General features: G+C 41.0%; 1 protein-coding gene across 4 annotated transcripts in view; it reads right to left on the reverse strand.

Moving 5' to 3' along the window:
* RASGEF1A (RasGEF domain family member 1A) overlaps window positions 1-14,977 on the reverse strand; it is a 165,461-nt gene that overhangs the window by 12,344 nt on the left and 138,140 nt on the right. For 3 of the 4 annotated variants that reach the window (XM_062613629.1, XM_062613607.1, XM_062613623.1), the window contains 2 exons: window positions 11,382-11,561; window positions 4,737-4,865 (listed from right to left, as the gene is read on the reverse strand). In XM_062613629.1, coding sequence (XP_062469613.1) covers window positions 4,737-4,865; window positions 11,382-11,555 — 303 coding nt within the window. In that variant the 5' untranslated portion in view covers window positions 11,556-11,561. Of the gene's footprint in view, window positions 1-4,736; window positions 4,866-11,381; window positions 11,562-14,177; window positions 14,336-14,977 lie in introns of those variants that run through there. The other variant, XM_062613616.1, reaches the window with a different exon arrangement.

Genomic DNA, 14,977 nt, shown 5'->3' on the forward strand with positions numbered 1-14,977 from the left:
TAGCATGTGAGTGTCACTACAGGAAATTGGTGTATTTTCTTTTAAGACAAATAGAGACTGTGTTCCAAGAATTGGTAGGGATTCCTGCCAAAACATCATCTGATCATGGTATTGTCCCAGTTTATTTGATCAAAACCAAAAGTCAACCAAAGTAAGCTGATTTTTTTTTTTTTTTGCATTTCTTTACATCTCACTTATATACAGTCAGTGCAATATCAATAATGATTGATAAGAACTCTTAAGTTAAACCATGCACACTTGAATCCCCAATCTGAAAATGATCCAGTGTTCCTTGTAAGTCTAAAGAGAATTTTCTTGCCCTTTTATTTTTTTTCCTCCCAGAACAGCAAACTGCATTCTGCTAGCATTTTTTTCCTGTTTTTATTGATAACATTAATTTATCCTCTTTGTCCTGGGTTCAGCAGTAGCAGTCATTTTTCCCCTTCTTGGTAGCTGGTACAGTGCAGTGTTTTGACTTTCAGCTCGGGAACAGAGCTGATAACAAGTGATGTTTTGGTTTGGCCAAGGACTCTGTGAGGCTCATGCTCTGCCAGGGAGGAGGGGGAGCCAGGAGGAAGTAGAGACAGGACACCTGACCCAAACTGACCAAAGAGGTATTCCATACCACAGCACGTCATGCCCAGGATGTAACTGGGAGTGTTCTCGGCTGGTGGTGAGATGATGTATTCTCTTCCCTTGTTATTTCCTTTATCATTATTATCATTGGTGGTAGCAGTAGTGATTTGTGTTATACCTTAGTTACTAAACTGTTCTTATCTCAACCCGTGGGAGTTGCATTCTTTTTGATTCTCCTCTCCGTCCCTCCGAGAGCAGGGGGAGGGCAAGAAAGGGGGGGAGTGAGCGAACGAGTTACCTGACTGGGTTTAAACCACGACACTCTTCATGAGAGAAGCACAGAATAGTTGTATAGTGAGGGCAAAAGAAATCACCTTTCTCTGGCAGCAGACGTTCCTGCAAAGCAGTGACTGCTTATGTCACTTCTGTGGAGCCCACATTCAAGGTATTTCTGAATGGTATAGGACAGAGTTCCAGATTATAATTGTCTGTCCTCTGAACTCACATTGTCATTGGCCCTGGGGAAAATACAATTTATACTTCTTTGCTAAGGAATTTATGGAGCCTGACATTACTAAAAGAATAATCTGTAGGTGGTGACAGAGAATTAATTAGCCAGCCAGTGTGGTTTGCTTCAATTAAGTTAACAAGTGTATGAATACTCCACTTTTGTTTATCAAAAGTGGAACAGATTTTTGGTATTAATTATCCTAACTAGACTTTCTTTTTAACTTCTGAAAATTAAAAGGGATGGATGGGGGCAGGAAAGTTCCAGAATCCATCCTTAGGCCATGACAAGCATCTCTATATGAACACTAACCTCTTATCTTACGTATCTGCTCATGAGTTGCTAGCATTTGCTTCTTCCATCGTGATGGAAAGCTAGGTATCTGTTGCGAGACAAACTGCAAACAATGTTATTTGTTGTGTAATTACTCTTCAGATGTAAAAAGGTGTAATGTTTTATCAAAAGCTCTTAATGTTAATGAAAATAAGGTATGCTTTCTGAGAGCAATGCTATACTATAAAACATCAGTAAAGTAAAAGATGAGTTTCCTGTTTCATGTACACTCTGATGAAACCCAAAGCAGTGTGACAGGCTCGATGCATGTAATTTGTAATAGCCTAGGTAAAAATCACACAGATATGTGGGTAGCAGCACGCATTTTCCTTTTTGCCATGGTTGCAACAAACCTACCAACCTATTCTTTCTGTAGTCCTACCCCAGATGTGAGCTTCCTTGTGAGACCTGACAAAGAGTTCTCTCGAGTCTGTGGGAATACTTTTCCCATAAATATTTCTTTGAGAAGGAAAATACTTCTATTAAGTACTGTGGATCAACTCTGTACTGAATGAGACAAGACAGACAGGACCAAAAAACAACTACTAATTAGACAGGACGGCAATAGCAGTACTGTGCTTGTAAGAAAGGGAGGTTTAATGACAATGACCCAATTATAAGTATTGTTTTGATTTTTGATTTTAAAAAGGAGTACTTAGTGGTGTCAAAACCCAAGGGAAATCATAATGTTTTTGATAGGACTTCTGTATCCCAAGACAGGCTTAATAGAAATTAATTTCTATTTTCTCATTTTATTTCTGACTTTTTTGACTTTTGAGTTAAAAAATACCCTCAAGCTGCAGAAATTATGCACCACAGTTTTAACAACAGGTTTTTCCACTGAGTAATACTATACAATTTTTTTTTTTTTTTCCTGTGACAGTCTAGTTTGGGTCTTTCCAATCTCTAATGCACTTACGGGGAGTTAAATTTTATCCTTTATGGTCAAGATTAACTTCTGACTTGTATATTATAATTGAAGCCTTAAACCATGAAACCCTTCCTTTTTATGAGTGGCCAAAGGAGCTTTGAGCAGGCTTCATGACATCCCAGAGTGTTTTTCTTTTCAATCTACTTCACTCTGGATTGTGTTCTGCAGGACTCTCTGACTAGCCAGTAATGTCAAAAACAAACGAATGATAACTATTGTGATGTGTAACCTCAAAACTTGGCTCCTTGCCACTTTTCCAGCTCTTATGCTATCCAGACTGCAAGTCAGCCAGCTTCCCGTCTTAAGAGACTTGCACAAGCAAACACTGTCAGAAATGATCAGAGCTGCTTTAAGTGCTTTTGCCAGCTATTTCCTGCTATGGAACCACTTAATTAGAAGGTGCTGGTAGCTGATTATACTTTAATGGGTTATGACTATGAATACACAAAGTGTCTGGAGTTGAGAATTTTTATGCTGCATATGAAATGAGTTTTTATTCATTGCCAGATAGAAAAACAAATGTTTGTGAATGCTAGTGGCTGAACTTTTCTGTAAAACATACAGGTGCTTGCAGTAAAGGGCATCAAAGTAGTCATTTGAGAGGAATGTCAGAAGCTTATGTAGTGTTTTCCAAGAATTTTCTGTTTAGTGGGCAGGAAAAACGTTACAGTTTATATTAAGGGGGTAGGAAGGGATCAAGGCCATGGTAGGAAAAGCAACCAGCAAAGCATGAAATTAAAGCAGCCTCCCAAACACTCGTGTTTTACTGTGACCCTGCTGTTTGTTGGTTTTCCTGTAGGCCCATTTCCAATTTGTCAGCAGAAGGTGCAAGAGTGTGGGTGTTTGGAGTATGAGCTGCTCTATTCCACAGCCTTTTCAAAGTGGAAGCCATGATTTTTAAAACATCTGCTGAAAAGCCAGAATAATACTACTTTACAACTAATAGCTTTAAATAGCTGGGTGATTTAGTCCCCAGATACTATTTTCATTTGAAAATCTTGTAAGTGTATTGTTATTCACGAAAGTTTCATCTTATCCCATTATTTTTAAATCCAAGTATTTTAGAGATGTATTTTGACACTGGCTGCTGACAGCAGTTGTCTTCATATGTCTAGAACTTTACCCATTGCATGATTCATATGGTCCCAGCATCTCTTACAAATTCCTACCTCTGTTGTTTAGTTACCTGTTGCTGAGGAGCCATTACAATTTAGTGTCAGTTTGAGGTTGCTCAGTCGTGAACTAGTTCAGCAGTGACAATGGGAACAGTTATGACTTCTGTGTACAAAGCTGGATGCAGTGGTTCTTGCAACTTCTTTACCAAACCCCTTGAATTTACCAGCACCTACACCATGAGTTATATAGCTGTTTCGCGAATTGATCAGGGGACTGACCTGTATGAAAGTAATTTTGCTCTAAGTGATTAGTTTTCCCTATGAAGTAATTTTGTGACATAATAAAAGACTACATCCCAGGAACAGTAAGGGAGACAGAGATGTCTGTACTGCTGTCAGAAGATCTGTATTGCCAAACCACAGAGTTATTTTTTTGTAGTTCCTACTCAAGAGCAGTGATACACCAAGGAGAAAACAAAATGGGATAACAATATGCTGAAAATTAGGAATGTGAGGATGTAATTTCTCACCATAGAAGAATGGATCCAAAGCATGCCTGGGATTTGAGCAATTTAGGTCTTTAAGTACTTGCTGATTTCATCCTTATTTCTGTTGCTCTTATCTGCATCCCAGCTTGGACTATTCTGTTACTTCAGTTTCAGTCAAAATCCGTCTAACTCACCGTTATGGAAAATGTGTATTGAAGTGCATATCGTAAACTGACCTAGTCTGGTTTAATCAGTTGTAGCAAAACTGCATAGTCATATGGGTCAGCACAGGCTACCATTTTAAGTAGTGCATACCTTAATTTTTGTAAGAAGTAATTCTGGTTTACTTTCACACCAGCTGAAAAACACTGCACCAATAATCTATAGTAGGGTGCTCAACTCTAATAGGATGCTGAAAGGGAATGCAGAAAGGAGACTCAGATTCAAGAAAGTCCTAACTTGATGAAAGCTCAAAAGGGCGAAATGGCTTGCAGGGCAAATTTTATGGCAGATACACATTGCACCAGTCCACAACACTGACCTGTAGCAAAGCTGTATTTCCAGCCACTGTATCCAACTGGTAAGGTAGTACATAGCCTGTTTGTGGCTAGCAAAGAAGGAGCGGTACTTCAGCACGAAAGATGCAAATGGAACTGCATCCAGCAATGCATGCCCAATTACAATTTCCATTTATTCTTTATCAGTTTATTCAGCTTTACAATGAGAGAGAGAAAGTGAGAAATAAACAGCAGTAGCACAGCTAACTGAAGGACATAACGGTTTACCTTTTCTGCCTCAATCCCCATTTCTAGCTGCTGCTTCTGTTTAATGCAGAGCTGTCCCACTTTAGCCAGGAGCTCATGTGGGTGAATGAAGACTCGTGAGCTCAGAAGGAAAGTGAAGATGTATGTCCTCTGTGGAAGTAGAAAGAAAAAAAAGTTAAATAACTTTATCCAAAATAATCTGCCTTCCTTGGAAAAACTATTCCACAAACCCCAAATGTAACTTTCTTTCATTTAAAGTTTTTAATAATTTTTTTCCTGCCTCCAGAGACATGGTGGTTTTTTCTAGGTCTGTTAAAAGGAAATGCTGTAGGCTTCAAGGTTGTTAACTGTGGTGTTTTCAGATTCCCAAATTATTTCCCTTTAAAATGCCAAACTAGTCAGTGCTCACCAAAAAGACAAATGAAATACATCCAGTGCAGGGCGCTGTGCCTCTTGAACGCCACAATTTGTATTGCTTTGTTTCTTTAAGAGTGATTGTTTTTCACTGAGCTGCAGAAAACTGCTTCATGTGTCTTCCAAACCACAGCTGTAATTTCTTCATCTATGAGGTTTTTTTCTTCCTTTTTTCCCATAATCACTGACACAAGCTTTAGCTTAGATTGTGACCGTATGACAGTAATTCATTTTTAAGCTTAACTTTACTTATTTGGGGCCTGTTTCAGAGTCTTTTGAGCATGAACACTGCTAATAAATGCCAGTAATTATTATTTCTCATTAGAAATATCCTCTCCATTTGTATTTTAAAAGCTGTAATTCATTGCATTCTGAATCATCCTCTGGACAGTTTTGTTGAAGTGACAATGCCTTCATGCCCTACTCTTGCTACAGTGTTTGAAATTAGACTTCTGTATTTGAATGTAATTGCTGAGTAATGACTGTAGTATCTCATAAGCACTTCAGTTTTTCCTTTAGGCTTTTTGCCAAAATTTGTAAGAATTGTAGGGGATCTCTTTGACAATGAATTCCAATTAACCTTTGTTATGTTTGCAGTGTGTACTGTTAGTTTGCACTGTGTTTTTAGAAATGTGATTTGGCAGGCCACAACCAAGTATGCATATAAATAGTGAATGTGCATGTATACAACCTTGGACTGGACAAGTAAATTGAGACAGATAAAAGGTATGACCAGTTGTCTAAAAAATGGCATCTCTACTATTAGCTACTGAATTCTGCTGCTTGCAGTCTCTAAAACACACTTGTAGTTAAACAATCATCGTATCTTTAGGACACCAAAATTGTTATGGGGTTTATTTCTAATCACAATAATATGTGTTATTAATGAAAAATGTTTCTACCTCTTTAGTACTCAGTGTGCCCTAGAAAATAAATTTAGCATTAAAATCCTTCAAATATCAGAAGGGGAAAAATGACATGTTCTTTTTAACAAAATAAATAAAAATAACTAAAAGCCACAGTGTTCTGGGACTGAAGAAGCAGCATAATAAATTGTGTATCTATTAAACATCCAACTCTGTCCTGAGCTTGTGGAAGAAGGTAATGAAAGAACATTGGAGTGTGATACAGCAAAGGCATTTAAAAATGCTTATTCTGATTTGAAAATCTGATTAGCACTGGGGTTTATGTATTAAATTAGGAGTAGCATTCATTCTCTACAATGAAAGCTGGTGTTAATCCATAGTCTTTCCTTTTCTGTTGTTTATGAATAGAGGAACTGAGGAGAAGGGTTAACTGGATGAACAGTTTGGGTCAGGTACCTGAGTAGTGCTTCTGCTTACAGAAAATGGACAGCTGGGGCCACCTAACAATCAGGCTCTTAGTGACTTTGAGCAGGTGGCAAGGGCAGTGACAGGACACTGACAGAATGGCTACCCTTCTTGATGGCATGGTTGCTAACATCCTGTACAAGGGTATATTGTGAAAATTTGAGTAACTGGGCTTCTGTTTGGTATTTTGTTTATGTGTCTCTACAGGATTTCAGAGTTTATTTTTACATTTCAACAACAAAAAAATTGCAGTTCATTAATTTTAGTAAGAAATTCAGTGTAGCTCTTACACCTGCATCTGAAAACAGTTAATGACATTGTATCAGCTTTAGAGAAGCTTTATAAACATCTATGGTAGTGTATGTGATGTGTTATGGGCATAAAATTAGGTTGAAGAACTAACCTGAATCACAGAAGGGGACTTGGTTATATTATCAGACAATGCATTAGATCTTTAATGCTTATGTATATGAGAATGATCCCATAACTGATGAACTCCCTAATCAGAATAAAACAACATAAAGAATAGTATGGGGCTGTGAGATTTTTCTTTTGGGTAGGGTGAGATTGGAGTGGTTTTGTTTGGTTCTGTGTGTTAAACTATACCTGGTTATCCTCTGTTGGTTTTTGTAGCCAGCTTCCATGTTTATTTCTATCAGTGTTGTCCCTGAACTTAAAATTGTGAGTCTAGGCTATTGGGGAAAAGAATACAGCTGTTGGGTGCATCAGCTGTCACTGGCTTGTATGAAAATTTGTTCTGGAAACATGAAGCAGCCCTCATTTATACTGTATTTTGCATTTGAGAGATAGGGAATTAAAAAAACCCAACAAAACAGACTTTGCTACTTTCATCCCTTCCCCACATTCTTGTTTTGGGAGTTTAGAAGCCTTTTTGAATGATGGCTGTGCGTGTAAGTAGCAGGGAACCACAGCTTAAGCCACACTGCTCTTGCAGTGACCTTTGCTCTGATAAGCTGGAACACATTCTTTTAAGGAAAGATATAATTTTGCTTCTCATACTAATTCTAGTGTTGGTCTCTTTGGTGGAAGTTTATGTGGTGTGGGACAGCGTTTATCTCAGGCTGACACTGAGAAAGGCCCACTCAGAGTACCATTTCCCTATTGTTATACTCCAAGAAAAGTATGACCCAGATGACCTGAGATTTTATTTGGTTTCGATAATGTTTCATATGATCTTCAAAGAAGTGCCAAACTGGCAAGCTGCAGGAAGATCATATATATGGCAACAAAAGCGCATCCCTTCCATTTTAGGCTTGCTAATGTCTCTCTGTAGTCTGTAATAACTGTACTGGACCCATGTAATGTTTTTTCCAGACAACACTGGACTATTAGGTTTCAGAAACAAATTATTATTGCTTCTGCAACCCATCTGCTGTATTTTTAATCAATTTTTTAAGTCACTTAACTGGAACTAGGTTCAGTACTTTGGAAAACAAAATTGTTCCATTGTGGTCAATCTAGATATGCTGGTTTACAATATATTGGTATCTAATTGGGTGTGTGTGTGTGATACTTTTATTGCTTATGCTGTCATAGACAAGGAGTAACTGCAATTAAGAATCAAATTAAAAATTATAGGTCTGACAGCAGTATCGACCTCTATCTCCTTGCCTCTCTGCTAATAAGCATTCCCTATCTAATAAGGAAAATTCAGTCTGAACTAAGCTATACATTTCAGCTTAGTGGTAGGTCTCAGGGGTTAGGAACACAGTTGTTTTGGATAGGAAGTATTTCCTACTAATATCACATATATTACCTAGATCAAGGACTTCTGTGATTTGTTGCGCCTTTACTATGATACACATATATGCTAAATGTTTTAACGGTGTAAAAATCTACCCTCTCTCATAGGCAGTTCCTTAATCATAAAGAAGATGGTTTGGAGAAGGAAATTTAGCTATGAAGCTAGCTAGTTTGACAAAGAATTATTAAAAAAACTTCTACAAGCTATGAGATTGGAAATTAAGCTTTATTTAGCCTACAAAAGTGACAGGTATTTGGGAAGAGAGGGAAAAAAAAAATCCTTTTTGCACTTGGAACAACATAAACTGACACAAAAGGGCTTGTACTTTACAAGAGAATAAGAAGCCAGATTCCTTTAGTGCCTGAAGTTGTTGCTAAGAGATGAGCTGAATTATATTTAAAAAAAGAGAGAGAGTGCAAATGCAGAAGGCTAAAGAAGGAATTGTTACTCTCTGCCTGAAGAATGCACTGATGTCTTCATGTCTTCTTGAGGAGGAGGGGAAAAGAAAGAAAAATGTTTTCTTTGTGCACTCTCTGCTCATTCTGGAACTTCGTGTTTGTGAAATATTTTCTTGAAACGCTTTTTTTTTGCTTGGGCACAAGGGTTGCAGACTGGTACATTCCATTCCTAACCTCCCGAACTCCTTCGTCTCATGAGTATACGTTTTTCGATGTGCTGAACAAGTCCCTGTAGACAAACAAGCCTCCAAAGAGCAGGACACAAATGTGGGCCCTTATCTTTCCCATCCCCCCTTTGCCTGTCTCGTGTTCTGCCAACATGGCAAATACATTCTTGTTTTGCCTCTGTAACCAGCAGAGAAAGATACTCTGTATTTGCTTTCTCCCCCGCCCCTTTTTTTTTTCCCTGTCTGGAAGGTTCCTGTGGTCTTCAGCTGCACGTCCACACAGGCGAGAATGCCTTCTAAGCCTTGTGCTCAGATGTACTAATCCTAAAATTTGGACAAGTACTGCAACTTATGGATATGTCACTCTGAAACTACAGTAATTTCTGCTACTGTTACCAATAGCTTCTCTTGCTGTGAATTAACTGGTGGTTCCTTGCTGCCTTTCTTGGCATGTGTAGCCAGAGACATGAGGCTGAGAGGTGCTTGTACCTTTCTCTTGAGTACACGAGTATTGGCTACTCTTCTGACAGTGTATCAGCTTAAATGGCTATCACTCTAACCCTCTGTGGCAACTTCCCTAAAAATAGAAATGAACATGATACTAAGTCTAAGCATTGGATTTAAAGGTAACTCAAATGCTCCTTCCTCATACAAATTGTTATCTGCTTTGTTTATATAAAATAAGCTTTGTTCAAAAGGAGTTGAACAAAATAAGTTTTTTTTCAAAGCTTATTTATCTACTCATTTTATAATTAATCCTTTCAGCTAAATTGGGTGATCTGATTTAACTAAAAGAACGTGTCCTGCTGTAAAGGAGATGAATTTCCTTTAACACTGTTTTCTATTCTTCCCTGGAGTTCCCTTAATTGCTTCTGTTGTATCTCTCTCAGCTGTCAGCTTGCTGTCTATTTAAACTGCAGCCTCTGGGGGTAGGGTCCATGAGTGCTTGGTTTGCAGGGTTCCCTTGCATGGGGTGTGGGGTAACACCATGGAAACCAGTAGCATTCCAAAATACATTGTAGACCCCTTAAGTAATGCTCACCTTCTGGAACCATTTTCAGAGTAGCTGTGTTATAAATAGATCTTATGTTACAAATGACAACAAGGAATGTGTATTAGCAGCTACTTAAAAATATTGGCTGTACTCCTGAAACCAAGCAGCAAGTAACTGTATTCTAGGAGCACATAAAAAAATGGGAATGGACTCCTTGGAAGACTTAACTACAGCTGCCCAGTGGTACACCATACTAGCGCTACTTGTTGCTTTCTTCTGCACATTTGTTCTGCAGTTTGTATTTAGGGGCAGGGAGCTGACACTTAACGTCTAACAACGGTTATCCCTCTGTGTCTTATGAAGGAATTAGTACTAAGCATCTATCAAAGGTAGTGAAATTGTATCTTAGTCATATTTAAATGAAAGGTTTAGGGTTACTTTTGAACTGGAATATTAAAATCTCCTGGTTTTGCTTATTTTAATCTTCTACTGATGACAGCTGGCAATTCTCCTGCTTATAACCAATGAACACTCATATGTGGAGTCTCTTTATGAAGATGAGTGGTGCACACATGGGAGCTTGGAGGGATTTTATTGTGGCTGATGTGAAACCACAGTAAAAAGTTTTCCACTAACTGGACTGAGAAACATACAAGATATAGCATGGCTCACTATGACAAATGTTAAGTCCAGCATACACGTTAATAGTGATTTCAATTTCCTAACTCTTGTTAGTCTTTATAAAGAGATGGGATTTTTCTGCCGCAGCTACCACTTTTTCAGAGCTCAAATGGAATATAGGCTATATAACCTCTCTGATCTTTGGCAACGTGTTTAAATATCCCTTGTACCCATTGGTGAGAGATGTTAATTTTAAGTGATCAAGTGCTCTCTTAATAATATCCTCGGTTCAGAATCTCACTGCATGCCCTGGAGTTATAAATGCTATTTACTTCAGGGGACTGCACTAAGGATGTTTGATCAGTTGCCGAATCATTTTCAGGCTTAGAAACATACATACATACATAACAGTACCGGCCCGTTAAAAAGGCTTGAGAAAGAAAGCATTTTAATTGATTTTTTTTTTTTTTCTTTTCCTGATGGCCTAAGAGATGCATAGAATTAAAAAAAAAACAAAACCCAAAGCAAACAACCCAACAACAAAACTTAAGCTGATTTCAGGTCTGCTTTACTAGGTAGGAGCTGGTTAGTAGTTAATCTTGGCTGCATTAGAGCTAAAGCAGCTTAGAGAGATTGAAAATTTTGTGGCTAATGCTGCTTTTAATTGGTTCTTAAGGCACCCATTTGGCTTCAACACAGCTTTATCTTTCTAACAAGTGTTTTCATTTAAAACCCGAGAGTATCCCCATTGAGCAAGATCTTTACTGAATGAATATTGCAAGTAAAATAAATGCATATTTAGCCTACATCTTAATCTTGAATCAGATGGAATTAGAATTTCTGTATACTAACTGATGCAGATATTAATGCAGGAAAACCATGGGAGGAAAAAGAAAGCCCTTCAGTGGCTACTTACATCTGGATAATAGTCCATGGTGGGCACCAGGTGCTCTATCAAGGCCTCCAGTGATCCAGAAACAAGGTTCCCATCCTGATAAACAGGGTCCACACACCTCTCCCCCATATCTGGCTGCACTTGCCCACTACAACTGGAACCAAGCATGCTGGAAAATATTGGTGTCTGGGGCATAGTTTCCTGCAGAAGCAGCAAAAAACAAACCAACAAGAAAGAAGGTTAAGTTTTCCTTCAGGACGTCTTATGTGTAGGTTTTAGACAGGCATACATTAAACACAATTACATATTTGACTGAATGCAGTCTGGGCATTTGAGCTAAATTCTGAATCCAAGCAGCCACACATCTATAAGCTGGCTTTGGGGTTTGAAATGCATTTGAAACAATGTCACTCAGGCTGTAGATGCAGAATCTGTAAGTTTTCTTCACTGTACATGATTCCTCCTTTCTCCCTAGTTTTCCCCTAGCTTTTTATGCTGTAAAACTGTACAGGGATGAAAATGTAATATGCTTTCTGAATTCCAAAGATACTGAAGCAGAGCCTTAGTGAACAAATAAACAAAACATACCATGCCTTAATGTCCCTCTTTTTACTCTTCTGAAGTCAGATTTTTGGCCAAAATACTTGACCTGTGATAAATCCTTCAACCTCTTCTGTAGCTAGATGTCAACAGAAATGCAACATCAACTGCGCACAGATATCACTGAAAACACGGGGGGCCATACTGTCTAAGCAAAATTGCCTTTTTTTTGGGTGCATAAAACCATGAACCGGGTGAAACTGAATGCTATGACATATACTGTAACATACAACTCTAATAACAGTCTCTTTGGAGATTTTTGCTTAGGAAACAAACCTGTTATTGCAGTAAAAAGACCACAGGAAGATTTGGGGTTTCCACCTCCCTCCTCTTTGCCACAAGCTGTATCAGTATACAGTAGTTACCAACTGTGAGTAAACTGTGGGGTTTTTTTTGTTTGTTTTAAATTGGTTACAGCTTAAACATATGCAGAAGGCTAAACAAAACATCCTGCTACTGCATGTAAAGGTTGAAAATACAGGCATATTAGCAAACAGCACAGTATCAAAACAGTTCCCCCTGGCTGCTGAAATAGTTAAGACTGTTTAGAAGGTAAAGTGAAAAGAAGGCAGCGTTAACTCTTTAGCTGCTGTCTCACCATCTGTGTAACAAACATTGTCACACTCTGAAAAGCACTTAGGTAGATTTACCGGTACCTTTAAACTGACAGCTGTATCTAACTGCACTTGTCTCTTAGCATATGTCCTCTCGTTAGCCATTTTTCAAAAACTGGTGTAAGAACTGAAACCCTTCAATTCTATTTATCATTTTTTAGGTAGCACTTGAAACAATTGCAGAGCAAAACTGTACTTGGTATTCTTTTAAAGGCACATTCTTTCTCTCAAACTCCCCAAAGTGATCATTCATATTTACAACCTGGGATACAAAACATTTTTCTGGTTTTAAGCTCAGATGGTAAATATGCTAGGTGCATTGATAAGGAAAGGGACCCCCCCCCCCAAACAGTATTAACAATACTTGTTCATCAAGGTGACAGATTTATTTATGTTTAAGTAGAACTGCTTTGTGACTTTAATCAGAAGACCTTTATGTATTCATATGTGATACAGATACAAGGAAAGTGTAATTCGCTGTAAGTTAAAATATAGCAGCTGTTTAATAGTGACCAGGGAGACTACCCTGAGGAGTCCAGTTGCAGAATTCAGGACCTAGTGTTAAATAAAACAGAAAATGCGTAATCTAATGGCATACCAAATGGAATGAAAAATGATGATTCTGTTCAAACAGGCATTAAAGTTATTCAGTATTTCACAGATCAATCAGTTAGACCTAAGCTTTGCAGTACATTGCAATCTGAGAAATCACTGGAGCATATGACGAAATAGCCAGCTTTGCTATGCATACTATGTAACTCGCCAGTAATGTGTATTTTTTCCCTTTTAAGGTCCATAGCAGTAGAGCTGAATGCTACTTCTCAGGCTGGACAGGCTGTGATGAGCATTTCTGGCTAATAACACGAAGTTGCACAGGGTTTTAAGGTTAGCTAGTCACCAACTAAGCACCGGCTGAAAAGATGCTTTAGGAGAAACGTATCCCGGATTTGCCATCAAGTGCTTTAAACTCCTTTAACATGTCCATCGTTGCATCAGTTTTCGTTTTCAAGACCCTTTTCGGGAGCAGTCTGTAACAACCATCGCGGGGTGACGAGGGCCGGCAGCCAAGCTGCCACCGGCACCCGTTACCTGCAGCGCCAGCCCCAGCCTTCCCAGGCCAGCCCCCGGCCCCCCTCCGCCGGCTCCCCCGGCTCTGAGCGAGGGGCAGCCCCGCGGAGAGGGCAGGTAACGCCTCCGCGGAGCCGCAGCGCCCTCAGCCCCTGCAGTCCGCACGCTTCTCCGAAACTCGCCGTGCTCTCCGCGAGCACGAGCCCCAGGCTCCCCAGGGCGGGAGGCGGCGGCCAGCGCCCTCGCGTAGCACCTGCGTTCCACTGCACCCTCCCGGTAGTACTGAGCCATCTGCCTCTGGCCGGTCCGCAGCCCCCCGCTCAGCCGCTGCTGGCCGCAGGAGACGCTGGCGGGCGCGGGCTCCAGCTGCAGAGTGCGGTGCACTGCCTCCGCCGCAGCGAAGTTCTGCGGCAAACCCAACCCGTCCCTCTGCCCGTTACGGGGCTCTCCCTCTCGGTGCCACCGAGCCCCGCGGTGCCCGCCCGTGGCAGGTGAGGGTCGCCACGGCAGCGACCGCCGGATCCGACTGGCTTACCCTCATTTTCCTGGGCGACGTGTACATGCGCGGGGACAGGGGCGGCAGCGCCAGCGGCACCGCGGCTGACAGCTCTACCCGCCCGCAGCGGAGCTGCCGCCCACCCCGGCCCCGCTCCCGCCGCCCGTGACGTCAGCGCCCAGCGCCGCGCTCGGTTGGCTGAGTGCGAGCGTGGCCGGTTCAAACGGAGCCGAATCAACGGTGCGTGGGCGAGGGCGGGCGGGGGACAGTGCTGTGCGCTGCACGGGGCTGTCACCTCGTTTCTCTGCGCCGCGCTCAATACCTCGAACGTACTCCTGGGTTTATGGAAACATCTGGTGTTTATGTGTTTGATTTTGTTTCCCGTTTGGTTCTCCCCCGCCCCAGAGAAACGTTCCCCAGGCACCGCGTGGGTCTCTGAAAGCTCCTCACCTGCGTGCCCCTTGCCACCTTCCTATCCTGTCAACCCATCCCTGCCGCGCACGGCGAAGCGCAGCACGGAGGTGGCAGCCGGCCAGCCCGGCTCCGAGTGAGGCCACGCTCCTCACGCGGCGCGGCCTTGTGCAGGCCGGTGCGGGAGACGTGGTCCAAGAGAGTTGGGACGCCCTGCGTTGCTTTCCCGCTGCTAAGCTGTTTATGCGGGCACGCGTGGCAGCACCCGCCGTAATTGCTGCAGCACTGAAGGGATGCCGCCCTACCCTCCCTGCTAATTATTGTTTATATTCTTCTTTCTGCCAGAGTTGTTTCTCCTTCCAAATTGCCCAGGCCAATCATCTGATAGCTCAGGGCTGGTCATAAACTGCCGGGCTGGCGCTGGACCA

The sequence above is a fragment of the Pezoporus occidentalis genome, unplaced genomic scaffold, assembly GCF_034315485.1.
Source record: "Pezoporus occidentalis ecotype Australia unplaced genomic scaffold, CSIRO_AGI_Poc_V1 ctg101, whole genome shotgun sequence".
Lineage (NCBI taxonomy): Eukaryota > Metazoa > Chordata > Aves > Psittaciformes > Psittacidae > Pezoporus > Pezoporus occidentalis.